The 12,350-nt window shown below is 37.7% G+C and overlaps 1 protein-coding gene across 1 annotated transcript; it reads right to left on the reverse strand.

Moving 5' to 3' along the window:
* Positions 1 to 817: 817 nt before the first annotated feature.
* LOC119263088 (GTPase IMAP family member 8-like) lies at positions 818 to 9,925 on the reverse strand. Its single transcript, XM_037537103.1, has 3 exons — positions 9,591 to 9,925; positions 4,318 to 4,927; positions 818 to 2,216 (listed from the first exon to the last, which is right to left on the reverse strand). The coding sequence occupies exons 2-3, from the start codon at positions 4,907 to 4,909 to the stop codon at positions 1,258 to 1,260; spliced, it is 1,551 nt and encodes a 516-aa protein (XP_037393000.1). The 5' UTR covers positions 4,910 to 4,927; positions 9,591 to 9,925; the 3' UTR covers positions 818 to 1,257.
* Between the last annotated feature and the right edge of the window lie 2,425 nt (positions 9,926 to 12,350).

Raw genomic sequence — 12,350 nt, forward strand, 5'->3', positions numbered from 1 at the left:
AATGTTAAAAACTGACAAAAATTAGGCACCCTATATAATTATTTCACATCACTTTCCTCAAATACATTAAGCACAGGTATATATTACAAAAGAATATTACCTTTTCGAATGCAGTATATCGCTGTTGTCAGAAGAAAACCTTGTATCTTCATTTTTGACATAAAATAAAAAATACCCTTTACATTGTAAATTTCATAATGAATGGAATAAAAGAAATCACTGAAAATTATTTGAAAAAAGTCTGGGTCCATTGCCTCACATTAAAAGTAAAGTATGTTTTTTCCTTCTCCTGTAAAGTTACAATTTTTGAGATACAAGGCTTTCTTCTGACAACAGCGATGTGCTTCTGAAACAACAGAATCTCATAAAATTCAACAAATTAGACATAAAACACATTTATGTACACAAGAGGAAGGTTTTCAAATGAAAACTGCATAAGACATGAATATTAATACAAATATGTATACACAGACATTTCCAATGTGTCAAAACTTCATGATGAACGGACCAATAAAAATGGTCACAAATTCACTTTTAATGTCACGATTGGCCCCTCCCAGTCCTGTCCATGTGTTCAAGTTTTGGTTTAGCCCCCTCCTTTCATGACTCCGCCCCTGATTCTCCCCACCTGTTTCCCACCTGTCCCTTGTTTACCCTGTATATTTAAGCCCTGTGTTTGGCCCTTGTGTGGGCTGGTCTTTGTTGGTTATACTGGTCTTTCTACAGTTGTTTGTTCTGTTTGATTCTGGTTTGTCATGTCTGTCCCCCAATCTATTCATGTTGGATCTATGACCCTGGACCGTCTTGACTATGACCCTGGATTTGCCCATAATAAACATCGCTTATCTCCGCATATGCGTCCGCCTCCTCGCTCCCTGTTACATTTAAATGAATTTACTTCCATTAAAGTTTTTGGAGATGTGAGGTTTTGTTCCAGCAGCGGTATATTCTTGTTGTGCTGTAGAATGCACAAATAGAACAATTACTTTATTATTTAACTTTTTAAATAGTAAGAATGTGTTTGAGCACCTTTAGTGTCAATGAATACACTGCCAATCTGTGAATTAAATCATTATAATTTGAATTTTGATAACATCTATTTGTTTTCCACTTTTTCATTTTGCTAATGTTTTTCCCAATAATAGTGATCGGGTTTTGTACTTGTTCTGAGTACTCGCATACAAAAAAAAACAAATCCACTGGGCATACACGCAAAAAAATTAGCAACACACAATCATGAAGATGAGATGTTATTAATCAAGTGTTAACAGTAGCACAGCATGGAGCCACTGTGGATTGAACAGCACTAATCATGTTTTTATTCGGTCTCATCTTAAAGCCTATTTTCTTCACTACATGTGGTGCTTCTAAACCTGCTGCATGTATAGCTCCACCCACTCCAGAACCTAGGAGAACCCCTGCTATTACACCTATCACTGCACCTATTGGCCCACCTATCAAATAACCAACATACCCTCCTGTGACAATACCAACTACCAATCCAATCGCTGCACCAATAAAGTAGGTTTTCAACGTCTCAAAGAAATCTGACCATGTACTGCTTTTAGCTGCCTCATACATCTCATTACAGTAGTAGCTTCCTTTGTTCTTCGCCACTATTCCATCTATCAGCTTGAGCAGTTTAGTCACCTGTTGTCTGTTTGTCTGCTCTCTATTATTAAATACATGATACCTCCCTCCACACTGCTGGACAAATCTGCTGAGGGATTTGTTCTGCTTTATAAGTTCATCTACACTCTTTCCTTCCAGCTGATCACTGTGGGTGAACAGAGGGATTGTGTATTTTGCCACATCTTTTCCATAAAGGCCCTCAATTTGTTCAATAACCTTTTCATCTACCTTAATGAATCTGTCCTTGAGTGACACAACATAAAGAAAAGCATGAGGACCTGGACGACATTCATAAACACTCTTTCCAATCTCCTCTGCTAAATCCTTTGGTTTCATTTTTGAGTCAAAGAATCCAGGAGTGTCAACCACACACACAGTTTTCCCAGCAACATTTGCTTTATGCATTTCACACTTGCTTGTTACAGCTGCAAAACCACACTCAGATCTGAACTTCTTTCCCCCCAGAATAGTGTTCCCTGTTGCACTCTTCCCAACACCCGTCTTCCCCAGCAGTACAATCCTTCGCATTTGAGGATCATCTTCACCACAACCTGCTCTCTGTGGAAATGGTGTGATTTCTGGTTCTACGAAGAGCCAGACAGAGAAAGAGAAATGTCATTAAGGTTATCTTGTACATCTTATTATACATTTAACTTATGGTCACTTCCATTATTATTGGCACTCTTGGTAGAGATGGGTAAAAAATATTTGTAGTTAATTAGCCCAACATGAAAATATGGTAGTAAATAGTATGTAACTAAAATAAATTTCCTTAATCCACCAACGATAATCAAATGATATACTGCTATGAAAAAGAAATGACTTGCAAACAGAGGAAAACAGGTGTTTGGATACCACACAGGTTTACCTCACAGATGAATCCAAAGCTGACATTTTTTAAGTTTATTTGTGGCTTTGGAGATGGGTAGAAATCAACGTCCTGCTCTCTGTCATTGTAAAGGGTGTATTTTAAAATTTACGTAAATCTCCTGACCATTCTGCTAAGCAGTGATTGAAGGTTAACAAATTAAATGGCTAGGGCCTGCCAGTGGGCCAAAACTATTACCAGAGCTCAACCAGCTTGTATGGAAGTCCCGGTAGTTACTGAATAATAAGCCTTATTAAATAATAAGCCTCGGGGGAGCATTTTAAGGGGTTAAGTTCTGCTTATCTACCTGTTGTTAGCATTAGATTATCATGCAGTATAATATATATATATATATATATATATATATATATAGTGGTGCAGTATGCAGTATGCTTTTACAAGTATGCTAATTCAAACACAGTCTAAGGGAATTTCACTTCTGTGTCACCTCATATTTATACCCCAGTGAAACAGGAAGTTGTGGAGGATGATCAGATGGACATGAACAAAGAGTGCCAATAATAATGGAGCTGACCAAATGTATTCAGCTAATTAATGTTTGATCAAAATTTGTTCTAATTTTATGCAAAGGACTAGCCTTTCTTTTTAGCATCACAAAGTATGGCTAAACTCATTTAAGAAACACACCCTTTTAGGAAACACAATCTGTAAACCAATACTTTGATCAAATGACATATAGCAAATAATTTCAAATCAAGTGTGGAGGCCAATGTTCAACTGCTCAGCAGGATCAAGAGTTAATAGATCTAAATAGCAAAATAATATTCTTACTAATGACACATCAGTCACTGTAGGATTCAGTTGAGCTGAAGGAAACACACACACACACACACACGTCTTCTAAGCCGCTTCCCCCTCAGTGTTGCAGGGGGTGCTGGAGCCTATCCCAGCCCTCAACGGGGGGAAGGCAGGATACACATACACCCTGGACAGGTCGGCAGTCCATCACAGGGCAGACAGACAGACATACACATTCACTCACACACTCACACCTAGGGGCAATTTAACACGTCCAATTAGCCTGACTGCATGTGAGGAAACCGGAATACCCGGAGGAAACCCACACAGACATGGGGAGAACATACAACTTCACACAGAAAGGACCTTGGTTGCCTGGCCAGGGAATCGAACCCAAAAAAAAAAAAAAAAAACCCAAACAAACAAAATACAGTATCACTAAGTGGTCAAAACTGTTCCAGTTCCACTATTCGAATACTGAAATCACTATTCACATACAACGTCCTCCAGAATTATCAGAACAGTATAAGGACAGTAAAAATGTGCAAATATACAAGTAATGAATGAGTAATGAATGCCATATATCATATGAAAACTATTCCTAAAAAACAGTAAAAACTTTGCATTTTAGAACTTGCATTCTCCCTTTCCCAAGATAACTGCACAGAGTCTTCTCTTGTAATGCTGCACAAAATACCTAAAGTACCTGATTTGAAATCTGTTGCTTATGCCATGATCCACCAGCAGCCCAAAGTTTTATTACACACTTCTATAACCTAAGAACAGCTCAACTACTTTGCACTGAAGTCCCTGTAGTTACTAAATAATAAATCCTAGTATGCAGTAAGTCTGGGATTTTAAGGGGTTATAGTCAACAGCCATTTGTTTCTACTTAGAAAGACATGTATGACCTCAAACTAATTTGAGATGGTTTTATAAGTTAAATACATGTATCCCCCAAACTACTGATTACTAAGATCTATTGATTGCTGCAGTAGAATAAAAAGTTTTTATGCCATATTAATATTTTATTAAGAATTCATGCCATATATACTTACGTCTACGCAATGGCGCTTTTTTAATTTCCTCAATCAGTTTTATCCGTTGTTGGGGATTTTGTGACTTGTTGTTAAATACAAAGTATCTGTTCTGAAATTTATTTAAAAGTTCCTTCAGCCTCTTTGAGTCTTGTATGAAGTCTTCAAAAGTTTCATTCTCACTTTCCAGTTCATCTCCCCTGGTGAAGAGCAGCCAAGTGTTCTGGAGGAGCCACTCTGGTAAGAAATCTTCTATCAGCTGCACAGTTTTCTCCTCTTCTGGCGTGAACCTGTCAGTTTTTATCACCAGTAGAATGACAGTGAGGACTGATTCATCCAGCTTGAGGACAGTCTTGCATTTGTCAAGTATGTCTTCCTCAGTTGCTTCTGGGTCAAACAGTCCTGGTGTGTCATACACATTGAGAGTCACGTCTGCAACGTTAACACGCTCCATCAGAATTTCCTTAGTTACAGCATTTAGGCTCTTCTTAGAAAGAAAAGCATTTTGTCCCAGTATGGTGTTTCCTGTGGCACTCTTTCCAGCTCCTGTTCTTCCGAGCAGAATAACATTATACTGTGGTGATGCAGAGGATCCCTCCTCACTGCTAGACATTTTTGTGTAAAATTACCCCTAAAAAAAGAGAAAATTAGAAATAGAGGAAAATCTTTCAGTGAAGGTTACTGAAACATGGAAACATGGTCAAAAATACTGAGTTTGTTTGTCTTCAAGTATAAATTGCATGTAAATGGTTCGCTTTACTGCTTTTGTAAATATTCACAAATGTAAGCACACCTTTTAACCTGTGATACTGCATAAGTAAAGCAATCAAACTACAGTCACAAAAAACAGTCAAGGATGGGGGACTAGCTAAGGAGTGCGATACTTTTTGTAGTTAGCTACAAATTTTAGTAGCTAGTAGCTGTAGCGCCTACAAATTTTTGTGTAGCTATAGCAAAAATATTGACCAATATTCCTGACAAATATTTGATGATGTCTTTATTGTACTCAGGAAGAACAGAACCAACCAAGAAGATGACAGCTTAAGTACTAGATAGATAGATAGATAGATATATAGATAGATACTTTATTGATCTCAAAGGAAATTTAGCAGCCAGTAGCACATGCACAGCACTGTACAGTAACCGTAAACGGGTGTAGACATATAACAAGAATAAATATACCAGATCCTATCTACAGGCATATATACAAATAGAAAAAATACAACAATCTGTGATAATATCTATAACCTGAAATGAGAGATGCTGTGCAATAACGAGTGTACAAGATGTTACAGGTAACGACATATAATGACCACGGAATGAATAAATAAATATGTGCATATCCATCCATCATCATCCATTTTCTAAGCCGCTTCTCCGTCAGGGTCGCGGGGGGATGCTGGAGCCTATCCCAGCAGTCTTCGGGCGAAAGGCAGGAAACACCCTGGACAGGTCGCCAGTCCATCGCAGGGCAGACAGTCACTCACACACTCACACCTAGGGGCAATTTAGCATGTCCAATTGGCCTGACTGCATGTCTTTGGACTGTGGGAGGAAACCGGAGAACCCGGAGGAAACCCACGCAGACACGGGGAGAACATGCAAACTCCACACAGAGAGGACCCTGATCACCCGGCCGGGGAATCGAACCCAGGCCCTCCTCGCTGTGAGGCGACAGCGCTACCCACCACGCCACCGTGCCGCCCCAATATGTGCATATATTGTATTAAATTAAGTGTCTAGTGTCCAGATGTGCAAGACGTGCAATAAGGTATGCAGAAAGTGCGAAATGTGCAGCGCACTGTCTGTATGTGCAGATGGATAAAGAAAAACAAGATAAGCATGAGATTCAGATTCAGTCCCCCCCCCACCCGCGCCGCCCTTTCTCTGTTGGTCCCCCTGGGAAGAGTTGAAGAGCCTGATGGCTCTGGGGACAAAGGACCTCCCGAATCTGTCGGTTGAGCAGCTCTGTGACAGCAACCTGCCACTAAACATGTTCCTCCTGTCCATGATAATGATGTGCAGTGGGTAGCCATCATCCTCCATAATGGAGAGCAGTTTGTGTATTGTCCTTCTCTCAGCTACCTTGACCACAGTGTCCAGTTCTGCACCGACCACTGACCCCGCTCGCCTAACCAACTTGTCCACTCGCATCTCGTCTCTCCTTTTTATGCTTCCTCCCCAGCACACCACAGCATAGAAAAAACAGCTAGCAACCATGGTCTCATAGAACATCTGCAGGAGCTTTCTACAGATGTTCTACAGATGTTACTTCCTCAGGAAGTAGAGGCTGATTTGACCCTTCCTGTAAAGGATGTCTGTGTTGGCTGACCAGTCCAACCTATCATCCAGTTGCAGCCCAAGATACCTGTAGGTCATTACGCTCTCCACTTCAACCCCCTCAATAGAGAGTGACTGTGTGGGTGGCCTAACCCTGCAAAAGTCCACTACCATCTCCTTGCCACGGCCAACAGTCAACTCCCAAATACGTTAGACTCGAAGAATCAACTTATTTTGAGTTGATTCTCCACCAATACCTGAGAGAAGTCATTGGAACCAAGAAGAGGACCACATAAGTAATAGTGAGTAGTGAGTGCATTGCTGCTATCAAAGTTTGAAAAGAAACAAGAAAAGTAAGCCAAATATTCTATTTGGGCATTTAGATAAGCAAATGGTACAGAGTAAAATTGAAATTAATTAAATTAGAGCTTCAGTTGTTATACAGGTAGAAGCACTAACAGTAGTTAGTAACAGTAGTAAATCATTCACCTGGTTGGGTTTAATCTTAGACTAGCTTACGTTAATGTTAATTATTAATTATTTTACCCATATGCCACTACACACTAACGTTAATGCATGGCTGTAACATTAGCTCTTTAATTGTTCCCTAGGGGACGGTGCATATCCTAGCTAGATGTGTTAGTTTTCTTATTTTGTTGGGATTGAAGCTTCTGGTTTGAAGTTGTTGCACCATCCTTATGTAACTTTAACATTTAAGATGGAACAGAAAACTCAAATAAGTCACTCTTCTGCTTCATCTTAGATTATATTAGTGTTCTGATTATATGGGCTTACCAGCTAAAACAATTTTTTTTATTATATTATTTCATTATATTGTATAGAAATTTTTTAGATAAATGTTCTCCTTTTTTTTTGCTTTAACTGACAAATAGTTTTTTTACAGTCCATAGTGCAGGCACTCTGGAATCTAGAGGACAAGCTGTGTAACCATGAGACTACAACTGTAGAGTTGTTACAACTGTAGAATGGACCTTTTTAATGGAAAAAATTTAGTTAGTTCAACATCAGTGGGAAGATTTGTGTTTGGTGAGTGAATTTACGTTATTATCAGATAACTCATGTTAATATGACTATTACATATAAGCCCAAAATACTCAATCATTTTAAATTAGGCAATGTATTAATGAATTAACTATTGTGCTAACGAAATGTACCAATGACTTAGTACAAATTACTCAATTTGAAAAAAAAAGGGTTTTGTTTATACTCAGTTCAGGAAATGATTTATGGTTAAATGATTTGAGTTACTTATTAAATTTGACAGCTGAAATAGTTTCAATTGTTTTTCTCCAAAAATGTTTTTTAATACAAAACTTTGTTTCACATCCTATTTGCTTTTAGTTGCAATAATAGTTTGGCCTGCAATGTGTTTGCTTTCACAATTGTAGGACCTACAGTAAAATAGCTATTTTTATTGTATATAAAGAATTAAATTCAACTCAACACTAGATTTAAAATTATTTAGGAAGGTCACAATGCATTTGGTTTTATAAGTATAGGCACAATAGCGCATACATAATTAAATGTTTGGTGTATAAAAGATTATTTAAAATGTATCACAACACTACATTTAAGCTCTGCTCACTGTAGTAAGTAACAATATCAGGAAGGCCTTAAATGCATTGCTTTAATAATTGTAGGTCCCTCTGTAAAGAAGCTATTGAGGTTTTTATCATGGATGAAAAATGTAATCAAATTTAATACTAGATTTTTTTCCCTAAATTCTACTGCCTGTAGTGAGTTGCAATGATAGAAAAGTCTTTAATGCATTTTGTTATACAATTTTGAGTGTGACGCTATTACGCTTGTGAGATTTGAAATATGCATAAGATATGGGAGTCTTCAATAAACTTAATGGTCTTAAAACAGATGTTTAGACTATGGTTAAGAGATGCATTTGTAGGACTGCAAGAAACATGAAAGGTATGTAAGGATGCACACTTTGAACACAGTCTCTTATTTTTGTATCCGAAGAGCCCCTTACCGGCCCATTAAATTTGACTATATGCATTTACAAGTAGTGTAAAATAAGTCATAAAGTAAAATGAAATTGTGTATTCCTGGATATGTGTATGTGAAAGCCTTGTCTGTTCGCCAGCGAAAATGTCCTGACTATATTTCCTTTATCACTTCAGGAGATTAAAAAACTCTATTGTCTTCAATTATAATGAATTCGCATGTCAAGCAATTTTTTCATTAAAGTGGTCCCTTTCAGTTTAAATTTGATATTTAGATGTTACAAGCTGATTTTAGATCTGTACGTTACATGAAACACCCCATTAAAATTCAATTAAGGCATACCTAAGCTTCTTTATTTGAATGATGTGTTTTAATAAACTACAAGTGATGTTATTTTGCAGTGGGTTCATGCAGTGTGTCTCAGTAAAGTTATAGTATGTCTTTCCCATGTATGTCTGTATTTTTTCACACAACTTTGCTAAAGTAGCAGTAACTTTTACATTTTTTTTTAAATTAATTATTTTTTTTTTTATGTTGGCAACATTTTCAAAACTTTCAATCTACAGGACCAGTACATGTTCAGACTGCCTAAACTGTTAAAAATATATACATGTTAATGTATATTTCATCAGGTTTCAAGTCTATAAATAACACCAACCTTATCTCTGTGAATGTACATTTCTTTTAAACAGCACTCGCACTTTATAGACGGCCCCTTACCGTCTTGCCTACCGGCGCCTGCTACAGCGATTCAGGCTATTTTGATCCAGTATACTCGGCGGGTACTTTGACGAAACAATGACTACAGTTTGTTTGCTGTTTTACCGCATGCAGAAAATGATATTTCAGAAATTTTAGGTTGTGTGGGAGCGACAGGAGGAGCGCATCGCCGAAGTCCGCTGAATAGCCAGCATTAGCCTAGCTTTTTCGAGCTGATGACGCAGGTGTCACTTCATTTAAACCAGCTAAATGATCCAAGCGGTAAATGAGGAAGATAAAAGGCCAGCATCTGTTGAATCTGGAAGTATTCTTACCTTTACGTTTAAACCAACTTAATGCGGATTTGTAAACGCTCCACGCGTCCGCACCTCCATGAACCCTGAAGCGTTTTTCACACTTTGAGCACTTTCACTTTGCCAGAGTTGAACAGTTGGTGACGCCCCCTGGGACGTGTTCCTTCCTGTTCGCCTGTGTTCTGCTTTCAGGGAATACCTCTTCCTGCTGCCTTCGCTACCACTGAGCTACTGAGACACTGCTGTTTAAGACGGGGAGGTGGGCTGATAGAGTTCTTACTGGTGTTTCTCAGATCTTTCAGTCCCGTCCGAGTTCAGCGTCCGGCATTTTCAAGGACTGCTTGCTTCCATGACTGTAAACATTCCGTCACAGTTTTATCACATCCTGTGGGGAAAAAATGTTAAAGGAGAACTCCACCGATTTCTTCAAACCTTTTACATAATGAAATGCTTAAGGTGTAAACACAGTTATTTAGAAAGGCTTTGTTGTAGAGAAAGTTACCAATTCAGAACAGTTTAATGCCTCTAAATGTCCCAGGGCTGACAGACAAAGTTTAACACAGCTTTAATGGACTGTATTACAGACTAATCTACAATATAGGTGCCCTTCAGGGATGTGTTCTTTCTCCTCTACTCTCCTCTAGTCATACTAATGAAATAAGTGTGCAGGTTGACTCTGCTAATTTATTTAAATATGCTATTAATTTGGTTCTTGGTTGGTCAAGTGCCAGATCACAATACTGAACACATTTCTATTCTTTAAAGTTGGTGCAGCTCACATGTTCTCCCAAATAAGTGTAGAGAAAACAAAATAACTGAGAACCCCTACCAGCATGTGTTCTTAAAGCGGACCTGTTATGCTTTTCTGTTCCCTTTCCTTTATTGTGTTACATAGACTTTTGTGCTGTTTACAGCCTACAAAGTTATAAAGCCCAACGCACATGCCAGTGGGAGTAACTTTCTCCCACGTAAACAACTTTTTTCAGCTGCCTGAAGTGCCTTGTTGGAATCCCAGCCCTTTTCTCTGTTGCAAAGTGACCTTATCTTGTAACACAGTCCTTATTGGCTGCCTACTGGCAAACCTGGCATGCCCTCACACAGCGCACAGAAACTGCTGGAGGCCAGGAAGAGTTTTTCAGTTTTGTTGAAAAGACATTGACCTCACTTTCAGGATTGGACTCTGGCTCAATCTGATATAGCAGAGCTGACACCACTGGAAAAACAGCCACAGCAGTGTTAACAGCTCCTCAGGAGGGAAGGGTCTGTCGGCTGGTGAGAGCTGAGTCTACCTGAGAGCTGTTCTTTTTAATGGGCCCAAATTTCATGCCTGTTCTAAATCAACTGACAGGTCCATATGGCTGATGTTAACCCTTAACGAGGCATTATTTTTGTCATAATCTTTTTTTTACTTACATTGTGTGACTGTATTGATTGAAGATTTGTGTGTATTTATTTCTTCCAACAGCAGCAATAAATGTATATATATATATATATATATATATATATATATATATATATATATATATATAGACAGACAGACAGACAGACAGATAGATAGATATGATTGTTGTATGATAAAAATGGAAATTGAACTACTGAGACAAAAAATCTGTAAAAATTAATTATTCTAACATTTCAAGTAAGATACTCTTTATACCGTCTTTATTTCATAAAAAAAACTTATCATAAATCTGTAACACCAGTGACAATTGTTTATTATTTTAGGAGCTGTTCCTGCAGAAGTCCAGGTGGTCCCAAGTGTTCAGAAACTTTTTCATGTAACATATAATTAGTGAAACATGTTAATTATTCAAAATCTCTTACAACCCCAATTCCAATGAAGTTGGGACATTGTGTAAAACATAAATAAAAACAGAATATGATGATTTGCACTACACTACAAAGACAAGATATTTAATGTTCAAACAGATAAACTTTATTGTTTTTTTGCAAATATTCACTCATTTGAATTTGAAACTTCATTGGAATTGGGGTTGTACATTTCATGAACTTAAGCCCAACTGTCCAGTACACTGGACACTGAACATGTTTCCCAGTAAACATTAAAAAATAATTCATGTATTATGTTATTTAGTAGGCAGCAGAAGACATTTTTCAAAATAAAACATTATTTGTTTTTAAACTGTCCAGTCTCAGGACTGAGGAGAGTAGTTTTCTTTCTTTTTTTTTAATTTGCTGAGTAAACAGCTTTACCTGAATCTCTACACTGCCTGTGCAGCCTCTGCCTCTCTCATGCACTCTGTTTGGTTAACCTAGCCAGTGTAGCAAAATGAAGAAATAAGCACTAACAGACTTAAATACTGATAAAGGTCCAGTTTCTGTATTTACTAGTTTTTAAAGTGTTCTGAGATTTCATGACATTAATATTAACCAGTGACATTCTGGTTAAAATTGAGGATTTTGTAAACTGCCTGACTCATTGGTGGTCAGGTGACCTTGTGAAACTATGTAAAATCAGTAATAAAAATTATATACAGTATGGCATTATTTTGACAAGATTTTAATTATGCACCTACTAAAGCACATAACACCAGTGACACAGACGTTTCGTGCTGCCTGATAAATAAAATTATTGATTAGCTCATGAAACATAATAAAAAAGTATGGACTTCCCCCGAGATGAGCCTTGACCCACGTAACCAGTTTAATAGAGCTGAACATACTGTGTTAAAATGCAATGCAAGAGTTCCAGTAACACCAGTGACCAAAATCTGTGACAATAGTATTTTAAAATAAAATGCATATTTTTTAAATGTAGTA

The sequence above is a fragment of the Pygocentrus nattereri genome, chromosome 1 (assembly GCF_015220715.1).
Source record: "Pygocentrus nattereri isolate fPygNat1 chromosome 1, fPygNat1.pri, whole genome shotgun sequence".
NCBI lineage: Eukaryota > Metazoa > Chordata > Actinopteri > Characiformes > Serrasalmidae > Pygocentrus > Pygocentrus nattereri.

What these genes read in the sequence shown, in the direction of transcription:
- LOC119263088 (XM_037537103.1), bottom strand. Translation starts at nt 4,909, where the DNA reads ATGTCTAGCAGTGAGGAGGGATCCTCTGCATCACCACAGTATAATGTT. An exon ending in AAAAGCGCCATTGCGTAGAC is followed by an intron (nt 2,217 to 4,317) that starts GTAAGTATATAT and finishes GGCTCTTCGTAG; the next exon opens with AACCAGAAATCACACCATTT.